General features: G+C 38.8%; 1 protein-coding gene across 1 annotated transcript in view; it reads left to right on the top strand.

Moving 5' to 3' along the window:
• Positions 1–25,147, top strand: part of C2H8orf34 (chromosome 2 C8orf34 homolog) — a 163,745-nt gene that overhangs the window by 67,270 nt on the left and 71,328 nt on the right. Inside the window, exon 7 of the mRNA XM_050892351.1 lies at positions 1,072–1,238. Coding sequence (XP_050748308.1) covers positions 1,072–1,238 — 167 coding nt within the window. The remainder of the gene's footprint in view (positions 1–1,071; positions 1,239–25,147) is intronic.

Here is a 25,147-nt window from a genome sequence, read left to right as displayed (position 1 = left end):
CTGTAAGGGAGCAAGGCAAGGTATTAATATGTGATAAGGGACCATATAAAAGTGCTGATGGCAATCCTGCTGGTACCAAGCTTTCAGAAATTTGAACACCATGAAAATAGGATTAAACTCATTTCCAAGTAATTTTTAGTACTTTTCTATACGAAAAATTGCCTGGAGAAATTCTGAGAAGAAGCAAGGCTCTTGGGAAACTTCCTCAAGGGATAATGTATGTACACAGTGGGGAACTTGAGTGATTTTTAATATGATACTCGTGTTTCTTAGAGCCCGAAATGAACTAGAGCTTGCAGAGGCCCCATCCATATTCTGATGTCCTAAACTCAAAGCCCGTTCTTCATCTCCAAGGTCCACTTTGTCTTATTAGTGTTTATCTTTGCAGTGGGAAATGAACTATCATTGATTATACTAAATTTCATACATTTGCAACAGATCTGCCTTCCTGCAACAGACTGTAAGACAGTCTGAGGTGTTGCTGACACCCTCATGTCGGGCACCAAACTTCTGGCCTGTTGTCTTAATCTTGATATTGTAAGGAATCAGAAATTGCTAATTGCAGCAAGTCCTGCCTTAGACACTTCTGCTAACTTCTGTACAGTTCCAGTTGTCTGTTACTTAGGTTAGGGACACAAGTCAACAAACCATGAGCATTGTTATAACTATGTAGTCCTTAATCCTGTGGGGTCGTGATAATATAACCACTCAAGGGAGCAGTTCTTTGTTGTCAGCTTTGTTGCTGTGCGATCAATGCCTTAGCAATACTGATTAGTAATTGACATCCTGTTGTTCTGTATATGTAGCTTATTTAGACTTGATTAATGCCCATAAAGTCAATGGGAAATTTCCCATCATCATTCAGTCAAAACTTTAGATAGGAACTGAAAACACAAACTGACTTATAACATCCAATGATCAGGGAGTGAGTGATAACCAGCTGGTTTATGTGTGATCTGATGGCATTAACCTTCAGATCTGGAGGACATCATGGGCTACAGTAATTTGACAAACGTGTGACATATTTTGTAGAGAGCACCAGTAAGAGAAAGTTGTGCTTTCCTCCCTCAGCTTAAAAATGGAGCCAAAGACCAAAGGACTGAAACAGCAACAGCAACAACATAAGAAACTGCTGGCTGCCATGCTTTCTCAGGACTCCTTTGATTCTGCTCAAAGCACAGCTCCATCTGTAACCGAAGAAGATATTGATAATGAAGATGATGCAATGGAACTGCTGGGTAACTGCAAAAAATTATGTGTATTTTCTGATACTTTTTTTATTATAGATTAGTCTAAAAAGTGTAATATCCGATCAAACATAGATTAGTTTGAAACTGCTCCCTCTGTTTGAAGCTGAAGTATCCAGCAGCTGTGTGCAGGTTCATAGGGTTTAACTTGCAACTTTCAGGAGTGAATGTAATGAAGACCGTATATGTGTGTGAATAAACTGCCAGCTGCATCAAAATCCCATGAAACATCAAATGCTTAAGGTGCTTAAAGTAATTAATTTGATTTCCTACATAAACCACTTGCAGGTTCTACTTGGAGAATGTATTTATGTACAAGGAGCATAATCAGCTTCACTGGCTTTCATTTGGTTCTTCTTTTTCTTAGCTATATCACAGTTCTAACTTCAGTGGGTTTTATTTGAGACTTACTAGCTACAAATAGCTTACGCAATGTGAATTTGTAACCTCTTCAGAGGATTTGATTCTAATTTTCCAGTAGACTATTGTATGTTAAATTGCGCTCTACAAGGCTCTATGCTCATTGCTTCCTCCCTTTCCTAGAATTACTGGTTGTGAAAGGAGGGAAATTGTTGAAGAAAGTTAATTAATAGTCTCTTTTTTGCCATTTTTTAAAGCTTCAATGTAAGGTGCTTAAAAGGTCGTCACGGATTTAATTTTTTTTTTCCTCCCAGTTTTTGCTATATAGAAATTTGTGGGATCAAAGCATAGGAAATATGCAATTTCAGGATAGCTCAGCATTCTTACATTTATGAATTCTATCACAAATTATTTGTTTCAAGTTGGACCTTAATCTAAAGATCAGAAAAACACATGGTGCTCTACTCTGTTTCTGTTATATTTCTGTTGCTTCCTTACTACAGTCTTCATAGAATCACAGAATAGTTGAGGTTGGAGGGGACTGCTCGAGATATCTAGTCCAACCCCTTGCTCAAAACAATCAGCTAGAGCAGGTTGCTCTGAACATTGTTCAGCTGGGTTTTGACTCTCTCCAAAGATGGAGAGACTACAACATCTCTGGGCAACCTGTTCCAGTGTTTGACCATGCTCAGGGTAAAAAAGTTTTTCGTTATGCTTAAATAATTGTGAATTAATACATACTTTCTTTTTTTCAGTAGTTTTAAGTTTGATGCATGCATTTGTTTTTACAAGAAAGTAGAGATAGTGGGCTGGGTAACTCAGGTGTCACAATGGGTCAGTTAGTTCTTTGTGTTTGAAGGAAGTCACAGTGTTTGTGACTGTGGGTTGCAGTCTTCATGGAATCAGTTGGTATTTCCAGAACTAATCCATGGATTCCAGGGAAGGCCATAATTAGTCTGTAGCTGCGTTACCTCCTTATTTCCTCCTGCAATTTACGGATCTTTCCAACTTTATCAAAGTGACATAAAAAGAAAGCTGAATGGGTATCTTGTGCTGGCATAAACCACAGACACTCCTCTAGGATTCTGTGGCATCTGGAAGGTACAGTAGGTAAGAGTGTGTGTGTGTGATGTTATTGGCCTCATTACATAACAAAAGATTCTATTCTGTATGTGATAACTTCTGTGGAGATAGTGAGGAAAAGGTATCCAATAGATGTGTAGGTCTTTCCTTTCAGACACCTGAATCCCTGAAGGTATCTAGAACCAGAAAGGCAGTATAAAGGAAATTTTATTTTCTAGTGTCTTGACCTTTGGGCAGAATATTATCTGTGTAAAAACAAGTGTTTTGTTTTTTTTTTTAATAAGGACTCTATTGTAAGAATCCATTCTGGTTTTGTGTCATGCAAAACCTGGAACATTTTTCTATCATGCATTTCATTGAAACTGGCAAAGTTTATACAAAATCAGCTTAAAACTAGGAAAGGTCACAAGCAGGACCTCTGGTTTGGGTAGGCTGTTATATAAGTATTTCTGAGATTCTGAAGCAAAATCATGGCATATTTGATGAGTAGCCATGGTTATAGTGATTATAATATAGCAATACTATAGTAACTACCACTGATAGGAAGTTCAATATGCAAATCTTGGTCTTGAAAGTGCTGTGCTTCTGAAAGACTGGCTTTTATTTTAATTCTCATTTTACAATTTGCTGACAGTATGTGTTTTATATTTGATATAACAGTTAGGTTACATCCCGCAGAACTGCTCAAAACTTGAGGATATGACAAAGTGTTACACAGGAAGGGTGTTTTATTTTCTTTTGAAGGTAATATAAAGAACTTGAGTTTCTATCAGCAAACATAGGTATTTTTCATTGCTATATTTTCCAGATCAGTAACTGTATGATACTGGAATTGAATTTTTTTATTATGTACTGCATTAATCCATTAACTGCTTTGATGCTTTTTACACTGCTTATATGCAGTATAACTAATTTCAAATCATGACTTTCTGCCATCACTGAATTGCAGGGCATTGTTGCATATAGCTATTTGACTTGTTCCCTTTAGAGTTCAGTATTTGTTGCTTTTTCAGCCCTTTCTTAAAAAATTACAAAACCCCACGCTCCTAAGTCTGGATTCTGGGAAAACAAATTCTACTATTTATAGCAGATGATTTTAATGCGCACCCTACTTATAATGCAGGTTTTTGCAGAACACAAACTTCCATCATTATGTGTGTTCAATAGAATCTTTTTCAGAGTTTGGTTGATTTATTTAGGTATTAAAAGCCTGAAACTGAGTGTTGGTATATTTTCTTTTAAAAAACCCCCTCCTAGTACTCATATCAGAATTGTCAATGAAGGTTTAGTTAGAATGAAACATTCCAAATAGAAGAAACAATTAAGCTATTATACTTCTGAAGAATCCATTTCGAAAGAAATTTATGTGCAAAGATGAAAAAGAATATTATGGGGTGTCATGGTTTAACCCCAGTCAGCAACTCAGCACCACGCAGCCGCTTTCCCCTCCCCCTCCCAGTGGGGTGAGGAGGAGGAAAGCAAAGGAAAAAAAAGTAAAACTCGTGGGTTGAGATAAGAACAGTTTAATAACTAAAGTAAAATGTAATACTAACAATAGTAATAATGAAATATAATAATAATAGTAATGAAAAGGAATATAACAAAAAAAGGAAGGAGGGGGGGAAAGAAAAAAACCAGTGATGCACAATGCAATTGCTCACCACCCGCTGACCAATGCCCAGTTAGTTCCCGAGCCGCGATCCGCGCCTCCCGGCCAACTCCCCCCTGTTTATATACTGGGCATGACGTTCCGTGGTATGGAATACCCCTTTGGCTAGTTCAGGTCAGCTGCCCGGCTCTGCTCCCTCCCAGCTCCTTGCACACCTGCTTGCTGGCAGAGCATGGGAAACTGAAAAGCCCTTGGCTTAAGATAAGCGCTACTTAGCAACAACTAAAACATCAGCGTGTTATCAACATCATTCTCACACTAAATCCAAAACACAGCACTGTATCAGCTACTAAGAAGAGAGTTCTCTGTCCCAGCCGAAACCAGGACATGGGGCTACGTTCTGATTTCCGTTATCACTCTTTATGTATAACATAAAATGCATAGGAGGGCTGTTAACATACTGGTAACTTTCTAAGTGTGTTCAGTTATGCAGGTGGCTGAAATAGATTACTGGCAGAAAGCATCATAGTGGAAAGGATATTCTTGACTTTAAAAAGCTGACAACTGTAACTGTAAAATCACATGTATTTGTAAATGTAAAAGGGTAATGCAATTGAGTTCTGTGACTGAAAATGATACCAAGGGGCTCATTTTGTATACATCATAATGCCAAGTACTGTGTTTTGTAAATCTAATCGGAAGCTGAAGTAGTTGTTTGTGAAACTCCGCAGTCCTTTTGGAATTCCATGACGTTGGGGCTTAAGCTGTCTTTCACATTTGGCTGAAGTCCACTGAGACTTTGAAATCATGTTATTCCCTCAGTGTCTCACTGGTGTCCATTGGAGAACACTGAACTGTATTTTCCCTGAAATTGCTGGGAATATTGATTGAACAGTCACCAAAGCATGACTCATTTGGTTTTAAAAAAATCAATTGTTTGATTAAGTGTAAGAATATATCTTTGTTTAAATGTATTGCTATGCATAAACATACACATAGTAAAAGCATTAGGTTTTTTATAGCACACTTGGACTTACATATACATTCTTGAGCTTTTTACAAGTAAGGAAGATGAGAAAGAAATTCTGTATTGTTTTATAGAGAGCAAGTCCTATGAGGAGTGGTTGAGGGAACTGGGGTTGTTTAGTCTGGAGAAAAGGAGGCTCAGGGGAGACCTTATCGCTCTCTACAACTACTTGAAAGGAGGTTGGAGCGAGGTGGGTGTTCGTCTCTTCTCCCAGGTAGCAAGTGATAGGACGAGAGGAAATGGCCTCAAGTTGCACCAAGGGAGGTTTAATTGGATATTAGGAAAAATTTCTTCATGGAAAGGGTTATCAAGCATTGGAACAGGCTGCCCAGGGAAGTGGTTGAGTCACCACCCCTGGAGGTATTTAAAAGACTTGTATGATGTGGTGCTTAGGGACATGGTTTAGTGGTGGATGTGGCAGTGTTAGGTTAATGGTTGGACTCAATGATCTTACGGGTCTTTTCCAACCTAAATGATTCTTTGATTCTATGATACTTAGTCATCATGCTCAATCACCTCTTTTCTTGTTGTTGTCCAATCTTTATGCATGCTCACAATATTAAAAGTGTTACTATATGTTAATACATGCTATGTAATAGTTGACTATGAAGGACCACTCCAAAGATAAGTGTACCCAGGAAGCTCACAGAGGTGTGGTTGAAGTTAGAAGTGGTGATAATTGAAGTCCATTTCCTGCAATTGACGCATATGCCAGTCTATGATTCTGAAAAGCCTCCATGATTTCAATGCAAATAATCATATATCTGAGCTAAATTTAAGTGTTTGCAGCATCAGGACTTGTAAAACCATCTCTTCTTTTCTTCAGAGCTGGTTTCACAGTAATAGTGGTTTTTTTGCTCCATGTAGAAATGTTATGTGAAAGTTCAGTGATTGTCTGCCTCATGTTTATTATGTGTAATTCTTGCTATGCAGTAACAAACCAGAATCTTTAAAAATAGAAATGCACTTTAAGTAGTAATATACTTTTAAATTATTGCTTTGGGAGATACTTGATGTCTTCTGTTTGCTTTAAGAACTCTTCTTCTAATCTTTAAAATTTCTTTTTTCCTCAAGAGCTTTCCAAATGTTAATTACTTAATCATTGTAACACCCCTGAAAGATTGGCCGGTGATATATTTACATTTTATAACAAGAGGAGATAAACAGAATTTAGTGGAGAGATTGCCTGTAGGATGAGACAGTAACTCAGTGTCTGGTAGTCTACCCCTTATATAGTCTATACTGCTTTTCTAATAAGTCTCTGAGTGCTTTAATGAAAGGGTGTCCAATCTGCAGTGCTTTCAGTACGTTTCCTCTGGTTCAACAGACATTCCTGATTTCCCTGTTTCCATGTCTTTGGCAACATGCAGGAAACAGACTCTAGACCTGATAAATTATTCTAATATTAGCAGCAGGTTGTTCCTCTTTGTTGTCTCTCCCAGCTGGACAAAAACTTCTCCTCCATTATGTGACTAGAATACATCATTTGCCAGAAGAGAGGCCACAAGGCCCTGGGAAATATGGTATGTGAGTTGCACTACATCTTCAGAACAGTTTTCTGGCCTGCAGCCTGTTTTGTTGGGGTTTAAGTAGAACAATTGTGTGGGAGAAAGCTGTGTGAATTGCTCACCATGTCCCCTTTTGCTGACTCTTCTTTTTTGGAAGCTATTGGGAAATCAGCAACATTACCAGTGAGCATCTCCTGTGTAGTGCATGCACAGAAGTTGACACCACTGGGAGACAGTAGGCCTCTTCTGCATGTACAGACTGGCTGTACTATACATTGCAAAATTTTCAGTGGCAGATGTAATGCACTGGTGCAAGTGTGTGCTAGATCTCCATTAGAAGGGCACTCGGACTCCATGTGTGGATTTAAATACCTTTTTGAGGTGGAAAAAGGAGGTAGCATAGATAATCTTACATCCCTTCAGATGCTGGGAACTGTAAGTTGCACGACATTGGACAGAGCTTCAGTCATGACATGGTACGCTGCACAGATCCTGCCATGCTAAGGTTCACCAGCATTACAGACCCTAGAGCTCTTAGAAGTAAATGGTTTAGTTTAGTTTTCTGTATAAGTAAAGGATTTCATTCAGCATTTCTACTGTCAAGCAAAAAGATGTTCACATGACAACATGGTGGTTTACTTTTAAGGTAAGACCATGCAGGTGGTGTAGTTGCCAAATGCCAGTGGGGAGCTGCCTACAGTCTTCTCCCTTATGATTAGTGGGCTAACTTTATCCTGCGGCCAAGTGATATGTGCAGCACAGCATAGCACAGCACAGACCTGCACCTGCTCAGCCCAATTGTTGTGTGGATCATGAATTCCTTGTTGTACGAGGGTCCTCAGGTTCAAATTACCAGCAACCAGGAAAGTCAGTGTAGAACAGTATTTTCATGCCACTGGAAGAAGATAAGTTCTCTGTCTAGTCAGAGATAGTGATCACTGCTTTAGCCCAACTCACGGGAAAGTGATAATGGAAGTGTTATTTGTCTCATGTTCTTATCACTGAATGCTGATTCTTTACACTCAATGCAATAATAAACATTGATGTTCTCAGATGCCAAGAAAATACTTAGCAAGGTATGATCCAGCATTATTTTTCTCTTATAAAAAATTGCAAAGTTGTTCATCTTATAGTATGTCTTCAAAAGTCAAGTGAAATGTCTTTGTATGCATGACTTGACTATGCATCACTGCCGCCCTCCTAGTGAAATTTGTGAAAAAAAGTTACTGTGTGGATAAATACTTAGATGTAGCTTCTTTGGAAATTGCCATAGGTCTAAATGCTTCCATTTCTAATGTCTTACAGAGTGGTGGTCATAGCTTTTATGAAGCTATTTCTATGAAGTTTTCTGTTTCCTTCAAATTTCAACAGCTGGAAAGAGGCGGCATGCTCTGTATCTAAGAGAAAGAAAAAAAGCACTGGTTTATTGCTTTTTTTTACTTGCATTACCTCTCAAAGTGTGTAAAGCATTTACATACTTTTGTGCTCCTTGATGGTTGTTATTGGAGAAAAAGAAGGATTGTATTATATGGACCAGGCTTAGCATATGAACAGTCACGATGTTACTGCTCTGTGAATGATATGGCTAGTATGAACGAAATATCTTAAGTTTTACTTTTGTGAGATGTAATTGACTTTCTGAGTGATAGGTATTTGACATTCAGTGGCTTTTTCTTTAGAGTCTGATGTGGAAAATACAGTTCATCCCCATTTGAATAGAACTATTTGATTCTAGGAAAAATATCAATAAATGCAATTTACTGTTATCACAATTTCTAAAAGGTCTGATCTTCAGTCTTCTGTTTATCTTCCATTTATCTTCAATCTTCTTCTATCTGTATGGTAGACAACTTCTGATAATCTTGATTACCAGATACTTTGAAACTCCTGAAAGATTTAGAATTTGGATAGACAATGAACAGTTGCAGGCAGAAGTTCCAAAAGATGTTTTTTCCCTCTTTGTCAGTTGAGCGCAGCAAGCAGCTAAGGACCACAGAGCCCCTCACTCATTCACTGCCCCACAGTGGTGGGCAGGAGAGAATAGGAAGAGCAAAAGCAAGAAAGCTCATGGGTTGAGATAAAGATAGTTTAATAATTGAAAGGAAGAAGAAGAAGAAAGAAAGAAAAAAGAAAGAAAACCCCAAAACCTAAAACAAGTGATGCCAAAGCAATCACTCACCACCTCCCACAAGCAGACCAATGCCTAGCCAGTCCCCAAGCAACAGCTACTTTGGAAAAAAACACCCCTCAGTTTTTATTGTTGACTATGACATTATATGGCCTGGAATATCCCTTTGGTCAATTCAGGTCAGCTGTCCCGGCTGTCTCCCCTCCCAGCCTCTTGCCCACCCGCTGTGGGGCAGAGTGAGAAACAGAAAGCCTTGAATGTGCAAGCACTGTTCGGCAATAGCTAAAAGATTGGTGTGTTATCAACGCTGTTTTAGTCACAGATCTAAAACACAGCACCATGTGGGCTGCTATAAAGAAAATTAACTCCATCCCAGCCAAACCCAGGACATCCCTTAAAGATATTTTTTTTTCAAGTCACTACTGTCTTTTTGAAGACTGAGAGGTTGTATTGACATGATGGAAGGTTTCTTCTACTCCCTCTGGCATGTCCAGGGACATAGTTCTCATTTCTTTTAGATAAAGGCTTCTCTTCTGCTCCTCAGATAGGTTGATCAGTGTACAGTTAGATCTCTTGCAACTGTTCTCCCATCGTATATTGCCTTTCACTTACAGCTGATTCTGTTCTCCCCATGGGTGTTTTAGACCATAATTGCAGACTCCAGAATGTCTTTCACACTTGCCCCATGTCTCTTGTGTTCTTTGCTTCGTAATTAGTCTTTGTTGTGCACAAAGGCCTTAGCATAGCACTGAGAAGCGACCATAGTTGTCACAGAGGGTACAGCTTGTAAGTGATGGTATCTGGCTGCGATTCTTATGCTACTGCATAAGTGTACTGTAAGTGGTAAAGACTGTAAAACCTGTAGAGCTCAACAGAGAGCATTATGGTTGCTCTTCAGACAACTATTGGTCTTCTGTGGACTTACATAAAGGCACATTGTTTCCTTCAGGAGGTCGTATTTGCAGTAACTTCTCCTTTCTCTCACTCTTCCCTTTTAACATATATATTTTGTTACTTCTTTACTGTAGTTGGTTATGTGGAGTTTACCTGGAAGGATCCATGTGCAGGATCTAATCTTGAGAATGTGTAATAAATATTGAAGTCTAGTGGAAAGGGTGGGGGAAAAAGAGCAGCAGAGAAACCACCAAGGCTGTGAAAAGGAATTTCTCTTTTAAAAATGGGCAATTATGGATAATTTCTGTTTTTATCTTCAGGCTACAGTGATTAGCTTGCTCTAACTCTAGTAAGTCTCCTTAAATCTTTATCTTTTTTGCTTTTAGTGCAATATATGAATTGTTATTCAGTGCTTCAAACAATTAAGTAAGTAAATGCTGATAATTTTAATGCAAATGTAGTATACAAATAATGCCAGGATTGGTAAATCAATTGGAGTAATTATTTTTACAAAACAGCTAAGGTGAGAAATAACCTCAAAAAGTATTTTTTATTTTTTTATGGCATTTCACTGAAATTTGAACTACAATGTTATTGCAGATACTGTCAACAGTATTTTTTATCAGATTCCTTGATCTGCAGGACTATTGTCTACGGTGAAGCCACAAACTTGAAATCTACTACTAATTTTGAAGCAATGTTTTCATGCATTATGCTTGTCACTGAACACCTGTGTAAAAGTATAACAAATCCCATATTCAGTATTTTTTTCTTTCTGCCAATACATAAAGTCACTGAAGCAAGAGAGACAACACAGGTCTGTTTAATGTCATTCATGGAGTTAATTGATTTCAGTTCATCTTGTGGTCCTATGCTAAAAGACAGCAACATCAGTGAGAATCTTTTAGTTGATCTGAGTTTAAGCAAAGCTCTAACTGGTTATTCAAAGAACAGGGATTTGGTGTTTAAAGTCTTAAAATAATGGAATCCTGCTTTTGAATTTTACTGTCAGTAATACTACAGGTGTTTGATGTTTACATAGAATTTTTAGACTGACAATAACTTGTAGTAAGCTTAGGAAGTTCTATAGTTTGCTTAATAAGGTGTTTGTAAGATTAGAATAAATTATGAATTCAATTAGTCACTTATTGCAACACTTGTGTAGTTATTTCTGGTTTGATAAGCATAAAATGGGTTGAAACTGAAGTTGATTGTGCTTCGGATTTCTAAAGGGAAAATGGAGAGAGAAAACCAATTATAGTTAGAGATACTAGATTCTCTTAAGTTGAAATGTGTTATATGAGCTAATAAAAAGCTTCAAAAGAATGATTCATTTTCAAGAAATAGATGTGTACTGAATATCACGATGTGCAGGAGCCTAAAATGTCATTTGTTTACAGTTTACACAAGGAACCAAAGCTTATTTTAAGTCTATACCTAAAGAACAGAGCGGGGACACCGTGTAATCCTAGTCCCCTGACTGTCCAGATCAGAGACCTAAATGTCTGTACTACCATAGCCTTTTTATGGCCTGTATACCTGGGACTTCTTCTAAAGCAAGGCAAGGGGACACAGCAACATGGTATAGATTACTTATTATGATGTTATATTGATCCCAATATCATGGGATCAGACTGATACTCTTCTAGACTTGCAGTTCTGATGTTTAATGGCTGTGGAGACACAGAGGTCCCTTTAGAGAACCTACAGGAAGAAGCTTCCTCCCACCCCAACACCATTTGGGTGTGGGACAAGAAGGTGGTTCTCACAGCCAAGTCTGTTCCCCAATCTTATTTCTCTGCCCACCTCCAGATATGCCAAGCACATCAGGTGTCAGGCAAATAGTACAGAGCAGTGGTTGAGTCAGGTGGCATATTTTAGATAACATTTTAAGCTATGAAGTTCAAGGAAGTATCTTTTCATGAGTTGAGCATTGTTGTTCTGTGGAATGCATTGCCACAGAAGATTGTGGAGACTACAAGTGTAAATATACAAAACTGGATAAATTCACGGAAGATAGATCAATACCGCTTTACTAAATAGGTTGGTTCTGGTACATTCTCTATCTCAGTCCCAAATTTGGAAATTGCAGGTAACTGAGAGGATTTTTACTTACCGTCTATATGCTGCTGGCTATTTTGAGTCAGGACACTATGCTAGCTGCTCCTCAGGTCTGATCCAACATGAATACTTCACATACCTTGGTGTCTCCCATCAGGAAGAGGTATAATCTGAATCTGTATGTTTGAGGACTGCATGCTATATAATTCTGATCCTTTCCTGAAATTTTAGTGGCTGAAAATGGCCGAGGATTTTCAATAAATATTCATTATTTTTACAAAGTAGAAGAACTGGGATAGGAAAAATTATAGGTATAATAGGTGTTTATTTGCATATGTGAGAAGGGCAAGGTAAGAACTTCAACCTCCCTCCTTTTCTACATTCCTAGTGATTGTCTTTAGCATCACATATCCTGCTTTGCTATATACTTTGTGGCTCTGTGAATAAGGCCAGACATTCGATAGTGTATTCTGTTATTTTTTCTGAATAAAAGTGTATTTTATTGGGAAAATATCAGATGAGCTGTACTAGTGAACTACCTCAGTCAAACAACATGTTCGGTAGTAGGTAGAAAGCTCACATGTTCCTTACATGTAGAAGGTAAACATTTGCTTTACTGTGTTGAATCAGGGCTTAAATCAACAAGGATTACTATGGTAGGTTACTGGAGTTGGAGCAATAGGTTACTAGAACTAGGGTGAACAAGGTACAACTGATTACTGATTTTTCCTTTAGATTCCTTAGATTCCTAAGAATCGTGGGGCTTCAGTTGAAACTGTCTGTAGACAAGCTTAAAACCAATAAAAGGACATATATTTTCATGTACTGCACAGTTAATCTATGGATTTATTTGCTAATGATGTTGTGGATGCCAAAAATTTACATAAGCTGAAAATGAGCTGGACAGGTTAATGGAAGAAAACTGTATCAAGGGCTGCAAGATATAGATACTGCCTCTGCTTTAGAAAGTCCCTGGCCATGAATCAGTGGGGGCTGAGGGATTATGCTAGTAAATAGAATTATAGAATCATTTAGGTTGGAAAAGACCCGTAAGATCATTGAGTCCAACCATTAACCTAACACTGCCAAGTCCACCACTAAACCATGTCCTTAAGCACCACATCATACATGTCTTTTAAATACCTCCAGGGGTGGTGACTCAACCACTTCCCTGGGCAGCCTGTTCCAATGCTTGACAACCCTTTCCATGAAGAAATTTTCCTAATATCCAATCTAAACCTCCCTTGGTGCAACTTGAGGCCGTTTCCTCTCGTCCTATCACTTGCTATTTGGGAGAAGAGACTGACACCCACCTCGCTCCAACCTCCTTTCAAGTAGTTGTAGAGAGCGATAAGGTCTCCCCTGAGCCTCCTTTTCTCCAGGCTAAACAACCCCAGTTCCCTAAGCCACTCCTCATAAGGCTTGCTCTCTAGACCCTTCACCAGCTTCATTGCTCTTCTTTGGACGTGCTCCAGCACCTCAATGTCTCTCTTGTAGTGAGGGGCCCAAAACTGAACACAGTATTTGAGGTCCGTCCTCACCAGTGCCGCGTACAGAGGGACAATCACTTCCCTAGTCCTGCTGGCCACACTATTTCTGATACAAGCCAGGATGCTCTTGGCCGCCTTGGCCACCTGGGCACACTGCCGGCTCATATTCAGCTGGCTGTCAACCAACACCCCCAGGTCCTTTTCTGCCAGGCAGCTTTCCAGCCACTCTTCCCCAAGCCTGTAGCGTTGCATGGGGTTGTTGTGACCCATGTGCAGGTCCCGGCACTTAGCCTTGTTGAACCTCGTACAATTGGCCTCGGCCCATTGATCCAGCCTGTCCAGATCCCTCTGTAGAGCCTTCCTTCCCTCAAGCAGATCAACACTCCCACCCAGCTTGGTGTCATCTGCAAACTTACTGAGGGTACACTCGATCCCCTCGTCCGGATCATTAATAAAGATATTAAATAGAACTGGCCCCAGTACTCAGCCCTGGGGAACACCACTTGGGACCAGCTGCCAATGGGATTTAACTCCATTCACCACAACTCTTTGGGCCCGGCCATCCAGCCAGTTTTTTACCCAGCGAAGAGTATACCCAGTGAAGGGTATACCCGTCAAAGCCATGAGCAGCCAGTTTCTCCAGGAGAATGCTGTGGGAAATGGTGTCAAAAGCTTTACTAAAGTCCAGATAGACAACATCCACAGCCTTTTCCTCATCCACTAAGCGGGTCACCTTGTCATAGAAGGAGATCAGGTTAGTGAAGCAGGACCTGCCTTTCATGAACCCATGCTGACTGGGCCTGATCGCCTGGTTGTCCTGTACGTGCCATGTGATGGCACTCAGGATGATCTGCTCCATAACCTTCCCCAGCATCGAGGTCAGGCTGACAGGCCTGTAGTTCCCTGGATCCTCCTTCGGCCCTTCTTGTAGATGGGTGTCACGTTTGCTAACCTCTCACGTTTGCATAACGATGAGGTATCATTAAGTACTTGTCCTGTTCTTGTACTCATCCCTAGGAATGGGATATCCCGAGGATGCTGGATAAATGGATGTCCAAACCACTTTGTACTTCTTAAGGACACTTAGGTTAGTTTAGGTATACTGCTGGGAAATCCTTCAGCGGCAATATATAAGGAAATCCAGCAATGGATATAATTTCTTTTGTGCCTGAATCTGTTTTAGTGAGGCCGCTGACTCTCCAGTATTAGTAATCTGCAATAACCTCTGCATATACTTATTCTTTAGTTTACACTGAAGCTCAAAATATGAATGTCGGTGTTCAGATGCTGACTGGGGAGATCTGGCCCACTTGATTGACTACTCTGTGTGCTAAACTGCTGCCAGTTCCTGAGCAATCTCATTCTCTTTTTGGAGCGTGCAGGGAAAGGAAGCATGAAAGGAGGAGTCAATTACAACTGTCTAGCTCGTACTTTGGTGAGAAATTACAGGATTTCTTCACTTGGAGATTCAGAAGGCAGCAGTGGAACTGTGTGAGCTCTGCTGAGGCTTCCTTACTACTCGGTTGTACACGTCTGAAATCTCTGTCTTTGTAGTGGGAGAATAGGATTGATGCAGTTATCAGGACAATTTAGGGAAGTGGCAGCAGAGCAAGAGGCAGTATGATTACTTGATTTCAGGTATCATAACCCCTTACAGCTAGCGTTTGACCTGCTTCAGTGAATTCCTCAGCTTTGGGGCTCTTTTCAGCTCCTGAGGAGAGATTGTTCATCAGAGTAGTAGATAGGGAGAGGGCATATTCAAACAGACATTTGTGATTTTAATTCATATTAGGAGGCAAGGATGTGTAGGCAAAAGATTATATCCAAACACGGCAGAGCTTAAAGTTATTTTTCATGTTAATATGTGGCTGATCAGTGTCATGTTTTTCTGAATTGCTAGAGCATCCTTTCCACTGAATAAATTGTCCTTTATTTATATACAGATAAGTTGCTCACAAGAAGATAATTACTGCCAGTAATGGCACTCAGGGAAATATAAATTTAGCAAGGTTTTGGTGGGTGACAATAAAGATTTATTTATATATTTATTTATAAAAATAAAATAAAACATATAAATTATAAAAATATAATAAATACATTTATTGCAAGAGAATTTCCTAGGTATTACACCTTGTCATGGTTTAACCCCAGCTGGCAACTAAGCACCACACAGCCACTTGCTCACTTACCTCCTGGTAGGATGGGGGAGAAAATCGGAAGAGTAAAAGTGAGAAAACTCGTGGGTTGAGATAAAGACAGTTTAATAGGTAAAGCAAAAGCCACACGCACAAGCAAAGCAAAACAAGGAATTCATTCACCACTTCCCATCGACAGGCAGGTGTTCATCTGTCTCCAGGAAAGCAGGGCTCCATCATGCATAACGGCTACTTGGGAAGACAAACGCCATCACTCCAAATGTCCCCCCCCTCCTTCTTCTTCCCCCAGCTTTATATGCTGAGCATGACATCATATGGTATGGAATATCCCTTTGGTCAGTTGGGGTCAGCTGTCCCGGCTGTGTCCCCTCCCAGCTTCTTGTGCACCCACAGCCTACTTGCTGGTGGGGTGGGGTGAGAAGCAGAAAAGGCCTTGACTCTGTGTAAGTACTGCTCAGCAATAACTGAAACATCCCTTTATCACTATCATTATCAACACTGTTTTCAGCACAAATCCAAAACATAGCCTCATACTAGCTACTGTGAAGAAAACTAACTCCATCTATCTCAGCCAAAACCAGCACACACCCCAACTCATGGTGCTCTTTGTAATATCTAACAGAATATGGTGTATGTAACAACACAAAGCAAGAATTGAAACAAAATGAACCAAGACAAAACTATGAATGAAATGCTTCAAAATGTGTTTTTCTGTCTTTCTAAACTGGAATTTGTTGAGTGGAAGGGGTTGGAAATCCCTGTAGAAAAACTGATTCCACTGCCATGCACTGCACAACACCACAGCACCTTTTCCAGAAATTCATATTATGTTTTTCTGATACATTCATTACTTGGTGAAGCCTTTCCAATTGCTGAAACTGTAATTTTATGCTACTTACAGAAAATAGTTTTTTATTTACATTTCATAATGCATATAGATGTTTTAGGTTCTGGTACAGTTAGTGGAAAGTGTATGAAATTTCTAAAGTAAAATATTTGTTGAATCTGATGCACCCAAAACTAAGGAAGTAGTACTGTAAATACAGAATATTATGAATTATCTTACCTTCTTATGTAAGCATTATGATTAAAAACTTGTTAGGTATTGTTTCCCAGTAGTTTATACTGTATTTGCTTCATTTTTCTGTTTTATTTGGTTTTGATAGTTGAGTTTGGCACTATAAATGTGTTTGAGACATAGGTTGTTCGTGTTTTATTCCTAACTAATATATTAAAGTAGGTTTTAGTTACTGGTTTTTTGATGTTGTTCAGCGATATTAGTGGCTTCTATTGAGAGTTAGATTTGAAACTTCTATTTAACCTGTTTCCTCCCCAAGACTGATGATTTATGCCATGTAAAATGATCACCAGAATGCATTAATAATCAAAATATATAATTTTTGTTATATTTGTAATCTTAGAAACTTAATTTTACATGACAGTGAAATTGTATTGGCACTTGACAAGACATGAGCTTACATCCTTCTCATGTGGAGCACTATGGCTCTTTCAGCAGGGTTTTGGGAGAAACTAATAACTCTTATGTATTAGGCTGAGCGCTGAAGCTACTCCTTCCTCTGCCATTAAAGAAAAGTAGAAATAGGGAGGAGAAGGTATATTAAAGTTATATGTTAATGTCAATAAATATGACTTATATGACAACTTCACTTAAGCTACACATATGAATAGATTCTGGAAGGGAACAAAGGGTATTCTGATAAATCATATCCTCAAGTTGTCACAGCACTTGAGAATCCCAGAACTGTGTCCTAGTCTCAAAGATAGAGTCAGCTTTTAGGCGACGAGCCATGAAAAGGCTCAATCTGTTTGAATCTCTTACTTAAAAAGTCTTGTGAAAGCTAAATGTGTGTGGTTGAAATATGTAGGTGTACTCAAAATAGTGTAAGGCCTAAGCAGGTCAGAAAACTCAGTGGCAGCAGAAAGAGTCACTTTTTCATGCTTTGCTTTAACTGTTTTCTGCATCTTTCTTTCTCTCTGTCTCCGTAGATCAGTTAAATTTGTTTCTATTTCAGGTGGAGTATTTAATGGAGTTGATCCCAAGTCTGATAGTGCTAGAATGGGGCCGTGGGCTAGGATTTTATGCATGCCATCACAGTCATGAGAAACCAGGTATCTAATACATTGCTGTCCTCTCACTCTCCTTCTCACACAACCGCCTGTCTTTTGATGTGGAATGTAGCATTTGATCACTAAGTACTAGGTACAATTCGGGGACTTCATACCGAGTAGTCACATGTAGTTTGCCTTGAAATAGTAAGTATTTCTCTTATTGTTAGAAGTTAGGTAATGCCTTTTCTATATTTACTGCTTAGGTGATACTCTTAAGATCTCTTTGCCCCTAAATCACTCATGAGTTCATTCTTGCGTTAATTATTCCTGCTCTGCTAATAGTATGGGAAAATGATGCAGACTTTAATTAAAATTTATTACCTGAGGGCTGATTCCCTGTCTCTCTTCCTTAAGAAAATGGACCGAATGTTTTTGGCTTTTCTCTGGGCAAGAAAGGGTTTGCTTCTTGCTCATTCCAGCAGTCTGTACATTTTGATTCCAGGATCTCCCAGCTCATCTACCCCACCTGCTTTTAGTTTAAGGTAAGATGATGTAAAAGTTGTGTGGATACTACTCCGTTACTACTCCATTATCCTTTTGGTGGGTTTTTCCACTGTTACAAGGCAATGCTTTGTGTCATTCAAGTTACCTTGGCCTCTGTTTGCAGGGTAGTTGTTCGTCATGTGGCATGATAACACAGCACCTGACGTTACATCTTTGTCGTGGTTTAACCCCAGTCAGCAACTCAGCACCACGCAGCCGTTTCCCCCTCCCCCTCCCAGTGGGGTGAGGAGGAGGAAAGGGAAAAAAAAGTAAAACTCGTGGGTTGAGATAAGAACAGTTTAATAACTAAAGTAAAATGTAATACTAACAATAGTAATAATGAAATATAATAATAATAGTAATGAAAAGGAATGCAACAAAAAAAGGAGGGGGGGGGAGAAAAAAAAACCAGTGATGCACAATGCAATTGCTCACCACCCGCTGACCGATGCCCAGTTAGTTCCTGAACCGCGATCCACACCTCCCGGCCAGCTCCCCCCTGTTTATATAATGGGCATGATGTTCCATGGTATGGAATATCCCTTTGGCTAGTTCGGGTCTGCTGCCCCGGCTCTGCTCCCTCCCAGCTTCTTGCACACCTGCTTGCTGGCAGAGCATGGGAAACTGAAAAGTCCTTGGCTTAAGACAAGCGCTACTTAGCAACAACTAAAACATCAGCGTGTTATCAACATCATTCTCACACCAAATCCAAAACACAGCACTGTACCAGCTACTAAAAAGAAAGTTAACTCTGTCCCAGCCAAAACCAGGACAATCTTCTAAGATTTATAGGTAGCAAACCATGTGACTTGGTAATATAGCTACCATCAAAACCAGTACCAAAAATCAGTGCACAATAAATATTAGTGGATTGCCAGGGAAAAAAAAAAAAAACAAAACAAACCCAAACAATATCTATACAACCAGTTACTAAAAACCAACTCTTAATTTTGGCTTGTAAGATTAGCATGTGCTAAGACTTGCCGTCCAGTTTAGCAACTGGTATAGTTTAATTCAGTACAGTTTATTGATGCAGAACTAATAGAAGGAACATTCAAAACATATAGATAAACTCTGACAAGTTTCTGAAAGGCAGAAGATGAGTAGGGAATGCTGAATGTCAGTTCATTATGTTGGAAATCAGGTTGAAATCTATATGTCCCACTGGACACTACCAACGTGATTAACTCCAGAAGACTGATCATTTAGTTGCTAATATGTAGTTAATTATTTGGGTTTAGATTCAGGGATTTGCAATGTGGATTTGTAAGTATGAGAAAGAGACTGAGAATTATGTGGATAATTTTATTGCGAGGGAGTAACTGGATCGTAAGGTCTTTGCTCAGGCTGTAAAACTCTGCCATTTTTTAGTATGAGTCCTAGCACAATGAAATTGGAGTTGACAAGTACTGTAACAGCGTGAGGGAATAGTATTAGAGCTTCAGTAACACATCTTTCTGCAGAAGCGTGGATATTTCAGAATAACTAGTATTCCCAGTAGAAACTACAATGAACTAGTACTTAAAACATTTGATATCTCATGTAAACGTAATATTGTCTACTAAGGCTAAAATAATGAAATTAGAGGAAGTATCCATGATTTAGAGAAGAAGTGATAGTATAGTTAGGTGAATGAACAGAAAAATAGAGCCTTACCTTGCTTTTTCCCTCGAGGCTATAAAAAAACCCCAAACAAAACCGTGGCAAAACCTCATGACCAGAAATGTGGGTCGAATGGGAAGTTCAGCTTTCCTGAAGCTCCAACTGCTGCAGCAGATCTATCTGCTTTGATGTGATGGGATATAGCAGTTTTGAGATAAGATGATAGTAAAGAAGCAGAGATGTTGCCTTTTTCATGGAGAGATTCACCCTGTTCTTACAGCTTGTGTTATCTTGTAGCCCTTCTGAAAAAGAAAAAAAAAAAGTTAATGCATGGAGTTCTGTGCGGGATATAAGTTGTGGTAGTAAAGAGATTGCGGAAGTTATGCTGCAGGAAGTCTAGCAGCTAAGAGCAGGTGACATCTCTTTTAAGACTGTCCAGCATTCATAATGTAGGGGTCCTACCTATGAGGTGAAGCTGAGGGAACTCAGTTTGTTTATCATGGAAAAGAGAAGGCCTCAGGGGGACCTAAGAGCAGCCTCCCAGTGCCTAAGTAGAAGCTCCTGAGAAGAAGGAGCCACGCTCTTTACTGAGGTGCACAGCAGGAGGGTAAGCAACACTGGGCCTAAATTGAAACAGGCAAGGTTCTGATTAGATCTAGGGGGTGTGTGTGAAAATCAGTATGTGGATATTTAACTGCTGGAACAGGTTGCCCAGGGAGACTGTGGAGTCACTGACCTTGGACATTTTCAAGCCTCAGTTGGATAAAACCCTAAGCAACTTGGCTGACCCTACTTTGAGCAGAAAAGAGAGACAGAGACCTCCTGAGGTCCCTCTGAGCCTGAATGATTCTGTGAATTGCTAGTGTAGGGAGGGCCATGAGCCCCTGAAATGTAATTTCGTTGTACTCCTAAAATACTGAAAACAAAACCATTAGAAAGTAAATGTTGGTCTATATCTCAGTAAACTACTGTGCAAATAAATGTTTTACCAAACAGAACATGCAGACTGAGACAAAGAGATTAGATCTGGACTTCAGAAGGATGAAGAAGTGGAATAGGTAATGAAATAGGAAACTTTCTGTGTGATTAGAAGACATGCAGAGGGGTTTAAAATAGTAGATGGTTTGGATAACCTCTATAAGAAGTATATCTGTCATGTAAACATGCATGAATGATTGCTGTATTCGCTTATTCCTCTCATAACTTATCCATATTACTTAATATAAAAACCCAGTTTCAAATCAGGTAAGAAGTATTACAGGTGCAAGCTGAGCTTTTAACTAACCAGTAGCTGATTACAAGTTTAGTCATCCAGAAGGGAGATTAATTTACTGATGAGAATTGTATTAGCTCTCTAATACTGCCAAAATGCTGCCAGACCTCATGGTTATCTCCAGAATGTGTGGAAAAAAAGAAGCCGCAAGCTGATTCAAAACCAAAATGTTGATTTGTGCTTAGAAAGAAAAGCAGATGAAAGAAAGAGAGGAGAGAAAAGTTGGAGTAGTGTCAAGATAAACACTCAGAAGAAAATGTATTTTTATGCCACATTTTAGAAGTTGACAAGTAATTAATATTAAAACTCTACAGATAAAAAGTTAATATAAAACTACCTAGACAAGTAATTACAGCCCATTACAGTTGTTGCCCTCTTCTGAGCCCTTAATGTGGACTGAAATGTCTGAAATTATCTGAATACGTGGTAGTGAATGGCTTCCAATTTTTGCTTTCTCTTCAGATCAAGTAACTTCTAAAACAAAATAGTAGCAGGTTTTAAAGGTTAATATGTAGTTTAGTAGCTGTGAGGGCAGGAAGTTAAAATGAGGAGGTGAAGTGCTGTGAGTAAAAGTTAGTAGAACTACTAAGTTTGACCCATTTAGCTCTGAAAACACACGTAACTGACAGGTTTTGGGGGGAATAAGAGAATGACAAGATAGATGGAAAAGTCAGTCCTCTGAGCACAAAGTTCAAGGCATCCTAGACTGTGTGATAGAAACGTATATTTAGCTAGAAGAAACAAACATTTCTTACAGGTTAGGTGAAAGTGTGGTATTAACACCTGGGCTCCAGATAGAACAATCCTAATGGAGAATCCAAAAAAATCAGTGAATAGCCAATAGAGAGCATATGGATTTATTTAGGCACAACTGCAGACTTTGTCTGGTAGAATACAAGGTGATAAAATATGGGTGTATTTGGTGCAAAGAAGCATCACAAAATTACACATGCAGGCAGATAGAATCTCTACAGACAATCAGCAACAACCTCATGTCTCCAAAATCCTTGAAGTAGACTATGAGTAGTGCACTTAACAATGATACAAGCGGCAACGCAATGTTATTTAAAACACAATTAATGTAATAATTTTAAAAAGAGATGTTGTTTTGACCCACACAAAGCCGTCCTGGTTAGTGAACAAGTGAGAGATGATGTCTTACAGTAGTATCTTAGAGACAGATAGATGTGTGACAGATGCACAGTCATGCTGCTCACTGCTGCAATCTGCAGAGTAAGTACTGCATTGACATCTCGGGAAATGTGGAGAGGAGGATACAGAACTAGAAAAGAGTAGTGCTAGGAAAGTCCTGTGGGAGCCTGAGAGCCAGAAACACCTTGTCCCTTTCGACTGCTACGCAGCCTAGTCAGGATACTTTGGAGCCTCTGCCTCAGTTTAAATATTCTGTTTCATATTCTTCAAAATTCATTAATGTTGTTGTAATATTACTGGGGCTTATAATTATTTATTTAGGTTAAAAAGAAATGGAAACAGGGTTTGCAAACATGCAAATTTTTGTTCAAATTTGATGAGATTAATATTAAGAAAAGAAATAATCCAAAGGCAAAAGAAACTTCTGGTGGATAAGTAATATTTTCCTTTAAATCAGTGATGAACAAGCTACATGAACAATAATGAAATCTTCTATTTCTGTATTGACCAAACCTAAAGATTTTTGCTTGTTTTGTACTGATCTCTTACAAAAACAGGTTCCCATTAATTTTATACAGTACAATGAATTCAATGGAAGCTTGTTTAAAGGTTTGTCTTTGGATGCAAAGTTGTCTCATAACTTGAGTATCACCCTAGCATGAGTATTTGGACATACACAAAATTCATTGCTGAAAAAGTCATGATTTTCTCTGAAAATGATTGGTATAGGCTTAATCTTCTGCAGTACTCTTCAGTACTGCCTCAGGCTAATGCCATTGCCACCTGTGACAACCTGGAAGAGTTTATTTCCAGTTCCAGGAGGGAGTTTCCTGTAATACATGGGAAATAACAGGTAGAATGACTTGGCTTATGCCTCACTGGGAGCCCTGGGGTGTGACCTCAGATACTTTCTGCACATAGAGACGAACACAATTCCAGAGTGAACTGACAGGCTCCTGACTTAGGGGTAACTGCTTTTGGCATGATGGTTCCAGGTGCTGCTCTACATTTGCAACTCACTCTGTATCTCATTGGTGCTGCGATGAGATCTTTATCCTGCACCAAACATTTTATACTCTGAAGACATTCTAATTGGGATACTATGATTGCTGTTTACCCTGAAATTCCAATGCTATCAGTGGGAATTATGTTCAGCTGAGACTTCTGATAACCTTACATTTTATATGAATCTGCAATGTTAAAAGCCATGCAAAACTATTTACTGTGAATAGCACTGTGAACAAACTTAGGCTTTGACCCTGCAAACAGCCTTACTAAAACAAAGAGACTGTTTCTTAGTGCATTAATGCTCCCATACATTGTATGGACTGTTATGTCCATTTGCGACAGGATTGGACCCTACAGATTCAGCCTGTCATTCATGTGTTCTCTGTTTTATTTTGAGTTTGCAACAGTTTTCAGCTTTTTAGACTAACCAGCCAGCATAATAAATGTGATTTACTAGTTCTAATTAATTTACGAAGAGATTGTCTTTTAAACATGCAGCTAAAATAAAGAGCTAAGTTATTTACAGATTATTCTTCATAAACCTGTCTCATGTATTTCATAGTAAAAATGGACACAAATGTGAATGTTTGGGGTAAACAAGAGAATGCTTCTCCAGTTTACAGATCTAGTTCCACAGTGTATTGGATGATTAGAAAATACGAATGTCTAGCAAGGGAATTAAGTATGGTTATTGATGAACTGAACTTTTTTTTATGGCGAGATGAAAAAAACCCTGGGTAGTGAAGCCTGTCTTGGCAAAAGGAAGCTGTGCCCACCAGGGGGCGCTGGCGGTTTTCTTGATGGGTTGATTAATCTCAATGTAGATTAGATTTAATCTATTTCAAAGGCGAACAAAGTGCTTAACGTTGCAGGAGAAAAATACCATATATACAAGAAAATGGAAAAAATTGGTATACTGTAAACCTGTGGTATTTTTCTTTTCAGAGGTTATGAAAATAAAATAGGTGCTTTATTCTAGTAAGAGATGTATGCAAATTCACGCTGACGACTGTGTGACTGCAAGAACTGATAACCAATTTTTAACTCACGTTCTGTAGCTCACTGTTGTAAGCTCTGACAAAATCTTTTTTGCTGCTTTATGCAATGAACATGAATTTGAAACCTGTGATTGTAGATAAGTGTACATCATTTAAAAGAAACATGCAGAAGAAATGAGAAAGATTTTTTTTTTCTCCTTGAAATTAAAAAGTAACGTTTTCATATGAGGAAACAAACATCTTATTCTTCTGTGTAATCAAGAAGTGCTGTAATGTGCAGCAAAAAATTAGGCTTTACAAACCTCCATTATAGCCTGCGTTATAGTGGCTATCTTTGAAACTGCCCAGATTTGTCCATTTTAACAAAATGCGTTTCTTTTTGCCAAATTTTCCAAGTCTAGGTCAGTGATCCTGTAAGCCTGTCGCGTGCCTCATCTAATTGTATGAATTGTGAATATCTGGCTTATGTCATCTTGATTAATGTAGAAGCAAGTGAACTCAGAGAGCAACACTTGTCAAAATGTGGCAGAATCATATCAACAGTTGTTGGTCATGAAGACTGCTGCTGCCCACTTATATTCATAATTTATCCCAAATTTTGTAAACCTGCTAGCAAAGCAGTTAGTTAAGCATAGGGAAGGGAATAAATGCATAGGGAGGAGAAGACGTGCTGATATTCAGCTAAGGATGATAAGTTTAAATTTTTGCAAGAATGAACTTTGTTGTTGTTGTGATGCATTTGAACTTAATTTTATAGCATTTGTAGTTAACTTAGCATGTAGCTAATGCTAGACTTACCAATTGTGACATTTAGATAGTGCTGGAAAATGATTTACAGACCAAAATCCTGAAATAGTATATGATGTAACATGTGCTTAATTGAACATATATTAGTGCATAGTACAAAACTACAGTTAATTGTATCAAAATAAATGAAC

This window comes from Gymnogyps californianus, chromosome 2, assembly GCF_018139145.2.
Source record: "Gymnogyps californianus isolate 813 chromosome 2, ASM1813914v2, whole genome shotgun sequence".
Taxonomy (NCBI): domain Eukaryota; kingdom Metazoa; phylum Chordata; class Aves; order Accipitriformes; family Cathartidae; genus Gymnogyps; species Gymnogyps californianus.
The sequence above is the reverse complement of the archived record's forward strand: the minus strand, read 5'-3'. Positions and strand labels throughout refer to the sequence as shown.